Source organism: Schistocerca piceifrons, chromosome 10, assembly GCF_021461385.2.
Source record: "Schistocerca piceifrons isolate TAMUIC-IGC-003096 chromosome 10, iqSchPice1.1, whole genome shotgun sequence".
NCBI lineage: Eukaryota > Metazoa > Arthropoda > Insecta > Orthoptera > Acrididae > Schistocerca > Schistocerca piceifrons.
This window is the reverse complement of record NC_060147.1, coordinates 32,372,200-32,387,692: the sequence shown is the minus strand read 5'-3', so window position 1 is coordinate 32,387,692 and position 15,493 is coordinate 32,372,200. Positions and strand designations below refer to the sequence as shown.

General features: G+C 44.8%; 1 protein-coding gene across 1 annotated transcript in view; it reads right to left on the bottom strand.

The window, feature by feature from the left end:
• Window positions 1-3,038: 3,038 nt before the first annotated feature.
• Window positions 3,039-15,493, bottom strand: part of LOC124718657 (repetitive proline-rich cell wall protein 2-like) — a 150,870-nt gene continuing 138,415 nt past the window's right edge. Inside the window, exon 2 of the mRNA XM_047244285.1 lies at window positions 3,039-3,977. Within this exon, the coding sequence (XP_047100241.1) occupies window positions 3,039-3,977 (939 nt within the window). The remainder of the gene's footprint in view (window positions 3,978-15,493) is intronic.

Here is a 15,493-nt window from a genome sequence, read left to right as displayed (position 1 = left end):
TCACTTGCCTCTTATTGGTGTATAGTCGAGTAATAATGTAACACACAGACTATTAAATACAGTACTGATAAAATTTTCTCGCCTGTAACACATTTAAATTTAAATACAATGTTTGTTGCTAGATACATAGCCATCTTGTATTTTGGAACATTTTTTAACGTTCAGAAAACCTTACTTTTCTTCAGTAATTTCTGTAATTTCTGAAAAAGTCTGCGACACACAAGTGAGTGCCATCATTTAAAATTGGAGTAAAGAAATATATTAAGCTTGTATTACCGGGCTGGCCAGACAAAACTTTGAAAGAAGTGTTGCACAGTAAAACAGTCTCCCCTGCCACTGACTTGTCTTTACAAGTGTGCAAAATGAGCAAAAGATGAATAATTATTGTTTTTATTATTAGTAAGACTCATGTCGACAAATCTTAAGTCACTTCTATTTTATTTTACACCTCTAGTTTCCTAGAGTCAAATTGATGAGCCAGTCTGCGTGGTGATGGAACGAGTCAATAGATGAAACATTATCGGAAAAGTTAACAAGAGATAAAATACAGCTCACACAAATTCTATTTAGGCATCAAGCAGCTGAGTATATACTAATATAATCAACAATTTAACGCAGCAGTTTACTTAATTTTTTTCCAGAAACTCTGACAGAAGGAAATTCTTCAGTTTAGACTTGAATGTGCGAAGATTACTGGTAAATTTTTTTTATTTCTTTTGGCAGCTTACCAAAAATGTATGCAGTAGAATACTACACACAAGTGTCAATGCTCTATGTTCGAAATGAAGATTGCATTTCTGCTTGGTGTTAACTGAGTAAAAGCTGCTAATATTGTTAACGCCAAATAACCTTAAAGAGAATATGTATTGATACGCCAGCATCACAGTTGCCAGATTTCTGAACAAGAACCGACCAGAGGTTTCTGAACTTATTCCTCTAACTCCCCGTTTCCCTCCAAAATACCCTTTGTAAATGAGAAGAGTAAGCCCAGGATATTATGCTGCATGTCATAAGCGAATGAAAATAAGCAAAGCTGACTAATTTTCGTGTTGGCCTCTCACTTGTTGCAGATACTGTTTTACCAGTAAATACAGCAGCATTCAGTTTTCGAACGAGATCCTGAACATGGGATTTCCATGACAGTTTACTGTCTCTCCAAATACCTATAAATTTGAATTTTTTCAAGCTTCCTGATCATATGCCCATCCTGTGTAACAGAAATGTCAGTTGTCGTTCAGCTGTGTGTTACAAACTGTAAAAACTGGGTCTTAACTGTGAATTAGAATCAGTTTTTCACATAAGCTATAAAACGTCTTGAAATGCACTATTTGATACAGGATGCCGCACTCAACACCCTTCACTACGTAGCTAGTGCTATCAGCAAACAGAAACACTTTAGAATCATCTATCACATTAGAAGGGATATCATTTACATGTATAACAAACAGTAGAAGTCCCAGCACTGACCCCTGAGGCACCCCACATTTATCGTCCACCAGTCAGCACCATCTCATAGCCTTTTGCATTACAGTGGAGAGTGACCTTTTTCTGTGTGGTCTTAAGCATGATTTCTGAGTTACTTCTCTTATTTCATAATGGTCAGACTTCTGCAGTAGTATTTTGTGATCAATACAACCAAACTCCTTAGTGAAATGAAATAACATGCCTAGTGTTCACAACTTTGGTCGATCCATCCAGAGTCTGGCCAAGAAAAGTGAACATAATGTTTTCACTTGTTAAATCTCTTTTGAATCCAAGCTTTACGTCTGACAGCAAATTATGTGAACTGAAATTATTAATTGCCCTCATGTATACAAAATTCTCAGTAACTTTTGCAAACACTGATGGATAGGGATATAACTGTGTACATTATCCCTTTTTCCTGTTCTGTAAAGCAGTTTCATGTACTTTCAGTAGTCAGGAAAGTGACCATTCCTAGAATAAAAATTACAAATCTGGCTAAGTACTGAGTTAACATATGCGGAATGGTGCTTTACTTCCTGCTACATAGACCATCATTTCAGTGAGTCTTCTTAGTCTTCAGCAGTTTAATTATTAACTAAATTGCCCCCTTATTAGCCACATGAAGGAAAGCCATTTCCTATGATTCCTCACAGAAACTAAGTTTTTATTGTTCACCTGCTACATTCAGAAAGTATTGTTATATACTGTGCATATGTCTGACTTATCAGTAATAAAAACAGTTTACCACGTATTGACTTTATATCCTCAACCTTGTGCTACTGATCAAACACATCCTTACTACTGAGATTATTGTTTTAATTTTATCCTGAGAATTAGCTATTTTATTTGCACAGCAAATGATCTTTACCTTCCCAATGACATTTTTAAGCACTTTATAGTAACTTGCGTTTTGATATAATTCCCACTTCGTGCTACACAATACCCTTATCCCATTAGTCAGCCACCAAGGTTGCCTGTTAGTGCCAGTATTCTGTTTTAAACGTTTTACTTTAAAGCAACTTTCGAAGAATATGAGTACTGTGTTGAGGAAAGCATTATATTTAGTGTTTGTTATCAGCACAATAAACAATCTGCCACTATTGTTCATTAATGAGGTTTGAAAAAGTCTCTGTTGCGACTAGATCAGCATTTCTAAATAATTTTTAATTATCTTAAACGTGTGTGTGTGTGTGTGTGTGTGTGTGTGTGTGTGTGTGTGTGTGTGTGTGCGCACAAATTGCTTTTAGTGTTAAAAATGTCATATCGATAATCAGTGGAGAAAGGAGGGGGTGTCATTTTGGAACTCTAAATTTCGTAAATTGGGGTGTCTAGCAGACGTTTCCTTGTGAGAGACGGTTTCGTGAAATTCGGTGTCATCATTTGCTTACCATAGACAAACACACGTTACCTGACAATGATTTTTGGCTATTGCAATTCCGACGAGTTCTGGATCCACTGTAGGGACGTTAATACCATGTAAGGAGAGTGGTGGATAAAAACAACGAAATAAGGTAAAAAATGTATTTTTTTATTTGTCTGTACAATATTTTACTTAAAAAAGATTATAACAAAAATTACCTTCGGCGATCGAAGCCACCATGATGGAAGTCGCCACCATGGTGGAAGTCGTGGTGCTTTTCATCTGATATTTTTACTGGGTATGGGACGTGCTTAACAACAGGGTATGGGACGGGGTGCTCTACAGGTACCTTCACAGGGTATGGGACAGGTTTCTCTACAGGGAAGGGCACCTCCTTCTCCACAGGAACTGGGAATGGTTTCTCTACAGGGTATGGTATGGGGCGATCGACAGGTATCTTCACCGGGTACGGTATCTCCTTCTCTACGTGGTACGGAACCGGCTTGATCACTGGATAGGGTACTTTCTTCACTACAGGAACTGGGTAGGGTTTCTCCACGTGATACGGTACAGGACGATCGTAGGGTATCTTCACCGGGTACGGAACTTCTTTCTCCACCGGGTACGGGACCTTCTTCTCGACCGGAACTGGGTAAGGTTTGATCACGTGCACCGGTACGGGCTTTTCCACCGGGACTTTGACCTCGTACGGTACCGGTCTCTCGACAGGGATGTGCACCGGGACCTTGACGTGGACCGGGTAGGGTTTGGGTACAGGAACCTTGACGTGGACCGGATACGGCTGCGGAACCTTCTTCTCTACGACGACAGGGTAGGGTTTCGGTACGTGGACGTGGTACGGGTGTGGGACCGGCACCTTGACTTCCACCTTGTAAGGTACTTTCTTCTCGACAGGGTAGGGTACGGGGTAGGGTTTGTCCACGGGCACTTTGACGTGGTACGGGATGTACTTCTTGACTTCGTAAGGCACCGGCTTCGGTACCGGAACCTCGTACGGAACTGGCCGTTCCACAGGGACCTTCACCGGGTACGGCACCACCTTCTCCACAGGGTACGGTACCTCCTTCTCCACTGGCACCTTCACTGGGTAGGGATGGGGCACTGGGATGTACTCTTCCTTTGTGATTGTCACCTGCAAACAACAACATGTATACCTGTTAATGATTCAAGCATTAAAAAGTAGTAGACGAATTTTGTAATTTAGACAGGAAAATGACTGGTAGTGACTGAAGTAGAGAGGATTTAAAATATAGACTATCAATAGCAAGAAGAGACTTTCTGAAAAGTGAAGTGTTAGGGAGAGTCTGATACAATAAGCAGGTTCATAGTTGTACAGTCTTGGGAGTGAAACAATACGTACACTATATATGACTAATTATGTTGTTCGGAAATATTCGTCCATATTAATACAAGAGGTAGAGAACAACAAAAGAAATATGTTACGATAAGGAACATATGGTCATTGAAGTCTAATTTTAATGTAAGGGAACGTTTTGTTAGCAACAGGACTTTCAATTCGCATTCACAGAACCTACATCAACATACATACTCCGCAATCAACCATACGGTGCGTGGCGGAGGGTACCTCGCACCACAACTAGCATCTTCTCTCCCTGTTCCACTCCCAAAGAGAACGAAGGAAAAATGACTGCCTATATGCCTCTGACGAGCCCTAATTTATCTTATCTTTGTGGTCTTTCCGGGAAATATAAGTTGGTGGCAGTAAAATTGTACCGCAGTCAGCCTCAAATACTGGTTCTCTAAATTTCCTCAGTAGCGATTCACGAAAAGAACGCCTCCTTTCCTCCAGAGACTTCCACCCGAGTTCCTGAAGCATTTCCGTAACACTAACGCGATGATCAAACCTACCAGCAACAAATATAGCAGCCCGCCTCTGAATTGCTTCTATGTCCTCCCTCAATCCGACCTGATAGGGATCCCAAACGTTCAAGCAGTACTCAAGAATAGGTCGTATTAGTGTTTTATAAGCGGTCTCCTTTACAGATGAACCACATCTTCCCAAAATTCTACCAATGAACCGAAGACGACTACCCACCTTTCCCACAACTGCCATTACATGCTTGTCCCACTTCATATCGCTCTGCTATGTTACGCCCAAATATTTAATCGATGTGAGTGTGTCAAACGCTACACTACTAATGGAGTATTCAAACATTGCAGGATTCATTTTCCTATTCATCTGCATTAATTTACATTTATCTATATTTAGAGTTAGCTGCCATTCTTTACACCAATCACAAATCCTGTCCCAGTCATCTTCTATCCTCCTACAGTCACTCAACGACGACACCTTTGCATCATCAGCAAACAGCCGCACATTGCTATCCACCCTATCCAAAAGGTCGTTTATGTAGATAGAAAACAACAGCGGACCTACCACACTTCCCTGGGGCACTGCAGATGATACCCTCACCTCCGATGAACACTCACCATCGAGGACAATGTACTGGGTTCTATTACTTAAGAAGTCTTCGAACCACTCACATATTTGGGAACCAATCCCATATGCTCATACCTTAGCTAGGAGTCTGCTGTGGGGCAACGAGTCAAACGCTTTCCGGAAGTCAAGGAATATGGCATCCGTCTGATACCCTTCATCCATGGTTCGCAAGATGTAATGTGAAAAAAGGGCGAGTTGCGTTTCGCAGGAGCGATGCTTTCTAAAGCCGTGCTGATGCATGGACAGCAACTTCTCTGTCTCGAGGAAATTCATTATATTCGAGCTGAGAATATGTTCGAGAATCCTGCAACAAACCGATGTTAAAGATATTGGTCTGTAATTTTGAGGATCCGTCCTTCTACCGTTCTTATATACAGGCGTCACCTGCGCTTTTTTCCAGTCGCTCGGGACTTTACGTTGGGCAAGAGATTCGCGATAAATGGAAGCTAAGTAAGGAGCCAATGCAGTAGAGTACGCTCTGTAAAACCGAATTGGAATCCCATCAGGACCTGGCGATTTATTTATTTTCAACCCATCCAGCTGCTTCACAACCCCAGGGATGTCTATCACTATGTCCTCCATATGGGAATCTGTACAAAACTCAAACGGCGGTATGTCTGTACGATCCTCCTGTGTGATAGATTTCTCAAATGCTAAATTTAAAATTTCAGCTTTCGTTTTGCTGTCTTCCGTTGCCTGGCCAGACTGATCAGTGAGTGACTGGATGGAAGCCTTCGACCCGCTTACCGATTTTACGTAAGACCAGAATATCCTTGGGTTTTCAGCGACTGGTGAGTGTTCGTCAGGACACCTCGCACTACTGTCTAGCCTAAAAAAACCCCATGTGCACGCCACAGGTACTCTGCTACCCGAGTAGCATCCGGACTTCTGACCAAGGTAATATACAGCAAAATGGAAAAATACTGAGGTTGTACTAGGTGGCAATTCGTGTGGCTTTAGGAAAAGTAGAGGCATCAGAGAGGCAGTTTTGACGTTGTGCTAATACACTCCTGGAAATTGAAATAAGAACACCGTGAATTCATTGTCCCAGGAAGGGGAAACTTTATTGACACATTCCTGGGGTCATATACATCACATGATCACACTGACAGAACCACAGGCACATAGACACAGGCAACAGAGCATGCACAATGTCGGCACTAGTACAGTGTATATCCACCTTTCACAGCAATGCAGGCTGCTATTCTCCCATGGAGACGATCGTAGAGATGCTGGATGTAGTCCTGTGGAACGGCTTGCCATGCCATTTCCACCTGGCGCCTCAGTTGGACCAGCGTTCGTGCTGGACGTGCAGACCGCGTGAGACGACGCTTCATCCAGTCCCAAACATGCTCAATGGGGGACAGATCCGGAGATCTTGCTGGCCAGGGTAGTTGACTTACACCTTCTAGAGCACGTTGGGTGGCACGGGATACATGCGGACGTGCATTGTCCTGTTGGAACAGCACGTTCCCTTGCCGGTCTAGGAATGGTAGAACGATGGGTTCGATGACGGTTTGGATGTACCGTGCACTATTCAGTGTCCCCTCGACGATCACCAGTGGTGTACGGCCAGTGTAGGAGATCGCTCCCCACACCATGATGCCGGGTGTTGGCCCTGTGTGCCTCGGTCGTATGCAGTCCTGATTGTGGCGCTCACCTGCACGGCGCCAAACACGCATACGACCATCATTGGCACCAAGGCAGAAGCGACTCTCATCGCTGAAGACGACACGTCTCCATTCGTCCCTCCATTCACGCCTGTCGCGACACCACTGGAGGCGGGCTGCACGATGTTGGGGCGTGAGCGGAAGACGGCCTAACGGTGTGCGGGACCGTAGCCCAGCTTCATGGAGACGGTTGCGAATGGTCCTCGCCGATACCCCAGGAGCAACAGTGTCCCTAATTTGCTGGGAAGTGGCGGTGCGGTCCCCTACGGCACTGCGTAGGATCCTACGGTCTTGGCGTGCATCCGTGCGTCGCTGCGGTCCGGTCCCAGGTCGACGGGCACGTTCACCTTCCGCCGACCACTGGCGACAACATCGATGTACTGTGGAGACCTCACGCCCCACGTGTTGAGCAATTCGGCGGTACGTCCATCCGGCCTCCCGCATGCCCACTATACGCCCTCGCTCAAAGTCCGTCAACTGCACATACGGTTCACGTCCACGCTGTCGCGGCATGCTACCAGTGTTAAAGACTGCGATGGAGCTCCGTATGCCACGGCAAACTGGCTGACACTGACGGCGGCGGTGCACAAATGCTGCGCAGCTAGCGCCATTCGGCGGCCAACACCGCGGTTCCTGGTGTGTCCGCTGTGCCGTGCGTGTGATCATTGCTTGTACAGCCCTCTCGCAGTGTCCGGAGCAAGTATGGTGGGTCTGACACACCGGTGTCAATGTGTTCTTTTTTCCATTTCCAGGAGTGTAACTAGAAGCAAGAGTCAGTATGAATGAAGACACTTTCATAGGATTTGTAGACAAAGCGTTCAGCGACGCAGAACAGTGCAAATTACTTGAAATTTCGTAGTAATATGGCAGTGAACAACATCCACAAGAGCCAAGAGGAAACAATAAGAAACTACGAACAAGGTAGCAGCGCAATATTTGTCCCCCACTGTTCCTTTGTGTCGAAGAAGCAATAACAGAAATACAAGGGGTGTTCAATAAGTAATGCGACACATTTTTGGTCTCCGCCAGTTTAGATTGAAAAAATTCGGATTTTGTTGTGGAAAATCGTAGAATATTCCAGTTTCAACTCCCATAGTTTCATGAAGTTCCAATATACGGCGGCGCTATGTGTTAGCATCCTCTCGACCGAATAGCAGCGGCTCCGGTCAAAGAAAACCATCATAACGACCGGGAGAGCGGTCTGCTGACCACACGCATCTACATCTACATCTACATGACTACTCTGCAATTCATATTTAAGTGCTTGGCAGAGGGTTCATCGAACCACAATCATACTATCTCTCTACCATTCCACTCCCGAACAGCGCGTGGGAAAAACGAACACCTAAACCTTTCTGTTCGAGCTCTGATTTCTCTTATTTTATTTTGATGATCATTCCTACCTATGTAGGTTGGGCTCAACAAAATATTTTCGCATTCGGAAGAGAACACACTGGACTCGCATTCGGGAGGACGACGGTTCAATCCCGTCTCCGGTCATCCTGATTTAGGTTTTCCGTGATTTCCCTAAATCGCTTCAGGCAAATGCCGGGATGGTTCCTTTGAAAGGGCACGGCCGATTTCCTTCCCCATCCTTCCCTAACCCTTTTCTTGTGCTCCGGCTCTAATGACCTCGTTGTTGACGGGACGTTAAACACTAATCTCCTCCTCCATCTCCGGAAGAAAGTGACTGAAATTTCGTAAACAGATCTCGTCGCGACGAAAAAGGTCTTTGCTTTAATGACTTCCATCCCAACTTGCGTGTATCTGCCACACTCTCTCCCCTATTACGTGATAATACGAAACGAGCTGCCCTTTTTTGCACCCTTTCGATGTCCGCCGTCAATCCCACCTGGTAAGGATCCCACACCGCGCAGCAATATTCTAACAGAGGACGAACGAGTGTAATGTAAGCTGTCTCTTTAGTGGACTTGTTGCATCTAAGTGTCCTGCCAATGAAACGCAACCTTTGGCTCGCCTTCCCCACAATATAATCTATGTGGTCCTTCCAACTGAAGTTGTTCGTAATTTTAACACCCAGGTACTTAGTTGAATTGACAGCCTTGAGAATTGAACTATTTATCGAGTAATCGAATTCCAACGGATTTCTTTTGGAACTCATGTGAATCAACTCACACTTTTCGTTATTTAGCGTCAACTGCTACCTGCCACACCATACAGCAATCTATTCTAAATCGCTTTGCAGCTGATACTGGTCTTCGGATGACCTTACTAGACGGTATATTACAGCATCATCTGCGAAGAACCTAAGAGAACTTCTCAGATTGTCACCCAGGTCATTTATATAGATCAGGAACAGCAGAGGTCCCAGGACGCTTCCCTGGGGAACACCTAATATCACTTCAGTTTTACTCGATGATTTGCCGTCTATTACTACGAACCGCGACCTTCCTGACAGGAAATCACGAATCCAGTCGCACAACTCAGACGGTACCCCATAGGCCCGCAGCTTGATTAGAAGTCGCTTGTGAGGAACGGTGTCAAAAGCTTTCCGGAAATCTAGAAATACGGAATCAACTTGAGATCCCCTGTCGATAGCGGCCATTACTTCGTGCGAATAAAGAGCTAGCTGCGTTGCACAAGAACGATGTTTTCTGAAACCATGCTGATTACGTATCATAATGTTTGTATACAGTACATGTTCCAAAACCCAACTGCAAACCGACGTCAATGATATAGGTCTGTAGTTCGATGGATTACTCCTACTACCTTTCTTTGGTGCGACCTGCGCAATTTTCCAATCTGTAGGTATAAATCTATCTGCTTCCTCAACTGAGGATGAAACGGCGGTCGGATGGTCACAATGGGCCACTTGTGGCCTGACGACGGAGCGCTTTATATGTAGCGTCCAAAATATCGTCTGTTACAGAAGTGCGTTCCAAGCACTGTCATTGAGTTTCTTTTTGCGGGAACACAGAGTACCGCAGATATATTACAGAATGTCTACGGATACCTGATAGAAACAAAAGCACGGTGAGTCGTTGGGCGAGGTATCTGTCATCATCACAACCAAGTCGCGCAAGTCTGTCCGATCTCCCACGTGCCAGCCAGTCGCACACAGCTGTGACTCCTCCAATGTTCGAACGGCGGACACACTCATTCAAAATATTCAACGGATCACAATCAAACACACCGCTGCTCAACTAGACGTCTCTGTTGGTAGAGCTGTCACATTTGTTCATCAACTGGTGTACTAAAAGGTGTGTGCCTGCTGGATTCCCGGCCAATAAACAGAAGAGCATATAGAGCAACAAAGGGCCAACTGTGTGGAACTGCTTGCACGTAAAGAATATGGTCATGGCAACTTTTTGTGGAAAATCGCGACAACCCATGGGACATGGGCTCATCACTTCGAACCGGAAACGAAATGACAATCCATGAGTGGCGCCACACCAACGCTCCTCTGAAGAAAAAGATCAAAGCGGCAACCTCAATTGGTCCAAATGGTCCAAATGGCTCTGAGCGCTATGGGACTTAACATCTGAGGTCATCAATCCCCTAGGACACAAAACTACTTAAACCTAACTAACCTAACGACATCAGACACATCCATGCCCGAGGAAGGATTCGAACCTGCGACCGTAGCGGTCGCGCGGTTCCAGACTGTAGCTTCTAGAACCGCTCGGCCACACCGGCCGGCCTCTCAGTTGGTAAGGCATGGCAACTCTGAAGGCGTTGTTCTGTTTGATGTCCTCTCTCACGGTACACTGACGAACTCTGAAATGTATAGTGCTACCCTAGGAAAATTGGAGACACGACATCAGCGAGTTCGTCGCCACAGAAATGCAAACGAACTTCTTCACCATGACAGCGTAAGACCTCGCACAGGTCTGCACACCAGAGAGGAGCACACAAAATTTTGTAAGACTGTTCTTTCTCACCCACCTTACAGCCCTGATCTCGGACCTTCTGATTTCCATCTGTTTGGCCTAATGAGGCATGCACTTTGCAGAATGCAATACGTGGTGGATGGGGAGGTTATTGATGCAGCAAGATGTTGAAACTGACATCGACCAGTAGAGTGGTACCTACATCTACATCTACATTTACACTCCGCAAGCCACCCAACGGTGCGTGGCGGAGGGTACTTTACGTGCCATTGTCATTACCTCCATTTCCTGTTCCAGTCGCGTATAGTTCGCGGGAAAAACGACTGCCGGAAAGCCTCCGTCGCGCTCGAATCTCTCTAATTTTCCATTCGTGATCTCCTCGGGAGGTATAAGTAGGGGGAAGCAATATATTCGATACCTCATCCAGAAACGCACCCTCTCGAAACCTGGACAGCAAGCTACAACGCGATGCAGAGCGCCTCTCTTGCAGAGTCTGCCACTTGAGTTTATTAAACATCTTCGTAACGCTATCACTCTTACCATGTAACCCTGTGACGAAACGCGCATTTCTTCTTTGGATCTTCTCTATCTCCTCTGTCAACCTGACCTGGTACGGATTCCACACTGATGAACAATACTCAAGTATAGGTCGAACGAGTGTTTTGTGAGCCACCTCCTTTGTTGATGGACTACATTTTCTAAGGACTCTCCCAATGAATCTCAACCTGGGACCCGCCTTACCAACAATTAATTTTATATGATCATTCCACTTCAAATCGTTCCGCACGCATACTCCCAGATATTTTACCGAAGTAACTGCTACGAGTGTTTGTTCCGCTATCATATAATCATACAATAAAGGATCCTTGTTTCTATGTATTCGCAGTACATTACATTTGTCTATGTTAAGGGTCAGTTGCCACTCCGTGCACCAAGTGCCTATCCGCTGCAGATCTTCCTGCATTTCGCTGCAATTTTCTAATGCTGCAACTTCTCTGTATACTACAGCATAATCCGCGAAAAGCCGCATGGAACTTCCGACACTATCTACTAGGTCATTTACATATATTGTGAAAAGCAATGGTCCCATAACACTCCCCTGTGGCACGCCAGAGGTTACTTTAACGTCTGTAGACGTCTCTCCATTGATAACAACATGCTGTGTTCTGTTTACTAAAAACTTCAATCCAGCCACAGAGCTGGTCTGTTATTTCGTAGGCTCTTACTTTGTTTATCAGGCGACAGTGCGGAACTGTATCGAACGCCTTCTGGAAGTCAAGGAAAATGGCATCTACCTGTGAGTCTGTATCTAATATTTTCTGGGTCTCATGAACAAATAAAGCGAGTTGGGTCTCACACGATCGCTGTTTCCGGAATCCATGTTGATTCCTACAGAGTAGATTCTGGGTTTCCAGAAATGGCATGATACGCGAGCAAAAAACATATGGGCACACAGGCCTTCCCAGGAAGGTGGCGTAAGGTCGTCGCACTGAACGGAGATAATGTTGAAAAACAGGGTTTTGTAGCCAAAAGAGTGGGGAACAATATGGTGTATTGGAAACCTGAATGAGACCAACCTGATTTCATCATAAAAACGTGTTGCGTTACTTATAGAATGTCGCTCATAAAGGAAAGTTTAAGGAGTGAGATGAAAATTGAGGATGAAAAGATATGAACGATAAGAGTCACTGATGTATTCAGTCAGAGTGAAGAAATTGCTTGATAGGAAGCTCCATGCAGCAGCGGAAGATTGAAACCACGCAGTTAGGAGATAATTAAGAGCCCTGCTGGTAAAAATAGTTTTTCCGGGAAATTTTTATTCCGTATTGGTTAAAAACAGTCTTGGTTGGAATTTTATTTTTTTATTTTACAACTACGCGTTTCGCCTTATTTAGGCATCTTCAGGTTGATTTTAATTTGGTAATTCTTATAACGATCCTTAAGACAGTGTAGCCAAAGGGCATCGTCGAATACATCAGGCCAACATCGCCTTCCTGTTTCTTAAAATCCGTGGTTTACCAAAGAGGAATAACACAGAGAGACTTACAGACGAACGTTGGCATTTGGGATCAGGGTTACCTGTGACACTGAGATGTTCTTAAACAGCCACAAGGAATGAAGCAATGAATCTGCTCCAAATTAATATCTGCTAAAGGCAATAGGCGCCGCGATACCATCATGTAGATACCGCGGCGTCAAATGTAATGTTTGCTAAGCGTTCTCGCTAAGTGGTGCTTGAGATAAGCGGGAGCTGAGTGCGAAGTGCAAAAACAATGCCGGCCGAAGTGGCCGTGCGGTTAAAGGCGCTGCAGTCTGGAACCGCAAGACCATTACGGTCGCAGGTTCGAATCCTGCCTCGGGCATGGATGTTTGTGATGTCCTTAGGTTAGTTAGGTTTAACTAGTTCTAAGTTCTAGGGGACTAATGACCTCAGCAGTTGAGTCCCATAGTGCTCAGAGCCATTTGAACCATTTTTTTTTTGCAAAAACAATGTGGCTACTGGACTAGCCATGCGGTGGGCAAATACAAGCACTGAATATTTATGTACACTGCATGACAAAAAAAAAATGTGAAGCCTCCAGAGGAAATAGTGGGGTGTCAATGTAGCCCGGTACACGAAAATAGTCAGCGGAATGGACCGTGTCTTGAAAAGAGGATATAAGATGAACATCAACAAAAGCAAAACGGGGATAATGGAATGTAGTCGAATTAAGTCGGGTGATGCTGAGGGAATTAGATTAGGAAATGAGACACGTAAAGTAGGAAAGGAGTTTTGCTATTTGGGGAGCAAAATAACTGATGATGGTCGAAGTAGAGAGGATATAAAACGTGGACTGTCAATGGCAAGGAAAACGTATCTGAAGAAGAGAAATTTGTTAACATCGAGTATAGATTTAAGTGTCAGGAAGTCGTTTCTGAAAGTATTTATATGGAGTGGAGCCACGTATGCAAGTGAAACGTGGACGATAAATAGTTTAGACAAGAAGAGAATAGAAGCTTTCGAAATGTGGTGCTACAGAAGAATGCTGAAGATTAGATGGGAAGATCACATAACTAATGAGGAGGTATTGAATAGAATTGGGGAGAAGAGAAATTTGTGGCACAGCTTGACTAGGAGAAGGGGCGGTTGCTGGGGGATATTCTGAGGCATCAAGGGACCACCAATTTAGTATTGGAGGGCAGTGTGGACGGTAAAAATCGTAGAGGGAGACCAAGAGATGAATACACTGAACAGATTCAGAAGGATGTAGGTTGCAGTAGGTACTGGGAGATGAAGCAGCTCGCACAGGATAGAGTAGCATGGAGAGCTGCATCAAACCAGTCTCAGGACTGAAGACCACAACAACAACATGTAAATCATTAGAGTTGCAATACTCTGGTATGTACGGTGACCGCCAGAGTATATTATTGTTGTTTGTGTTTAGTGTTGTTACCAGTCGTAGTAGCATATGTAGGGAAGTGTGAACAACGTCATAAGTTGTGTGGTCACTGTGAAGGACCTGGACATACCACGTACTTCTGTGAGGCAGCATTGGTCTTAAGTGAGAGTCTGAAAGTGACCTTATTTTGGGCCTTTATTTGGCCGGCTGGTCCAATTTTGCTATATCCAGATTTTTCTGTCATTCAGCTGTGACAGAGGTCCGACGTTGGAATGCATGGGGATATGAAGGCAGCCATACTCGTGGACAAGGTTCTGGTCTATGATGTCTGGCAGTCAGAAGGTTGAGTTGGTTTGGTTTGGTTTGGTCGGTTGGGACTAAACAGTAAGGTCATTGGTCCCAGTGGATTATGAAAGGTTGGGGAACGAGGTCAGCTGGTATCTTTCAAAGGAACCATCCCGACATATTCCTGAAGCGATTTAGGGAAATCTTGGAAGACCTAAATCAGGATGGCTGGATGCCAGTTTGAACCGTTGTCCTCCCAAATGCGAGTCCAGTGTGCTAACCACTGCACTGCTTCGCTCAGTCCACTAGAAGGGAGGATCGCGATATTGAGCAGCAAGCACATCATAACCGGTTCTCATCCATGCCTGCCATCTGAGAGATAGTAATGGATTCCCTGCAACTTTTGGTGTCATTGTACACTATTGGTTAGGAACTAGCATGAGCCGGGAATTTTCGTCCCATGCGTAGGCTGCCACTGACACAACACAACACAAGCAGCTGCATTTGGTGTGGCGCCATGAGCGGGAAACATGGACTGCTTGTGAATGGCATCACATTGAGTTCACTGATGAATCTGCGCAACCCCAGATGATCATCACCAGCTGCTACAGCGACGACCCGGCGAGATATCCCATTCTTCCTACGTTTTGGAGAGACATGGCAGTGTTACTATTGGAGTCGTGGGGTGAGGAGCTATAGTGTATGACTTCATCATGGCTGGTAGGGAGTGAGGAAGCTCTGACGGCACAGCCACCTGTGTGTTGTTGAGAGACTCGCGTGTCCAGCAAGATCCCTAGACCTGTCCCTGATAGTTAGCAAGTTTATCGTGAATGTCTCGCACAACACAAAGTCCCAAGCGACTGGAAAAATGGGCGCAGGTGACTCCAGTATATAAGAAGAGTAAAAGAACAGACCCGCAGTATTACAGTTCAATATCCCTAACTTCGGTTTGCTGCAGAATCCTCGAATATAACAAGTTTTCTTGAGACTCAGACGCTTGC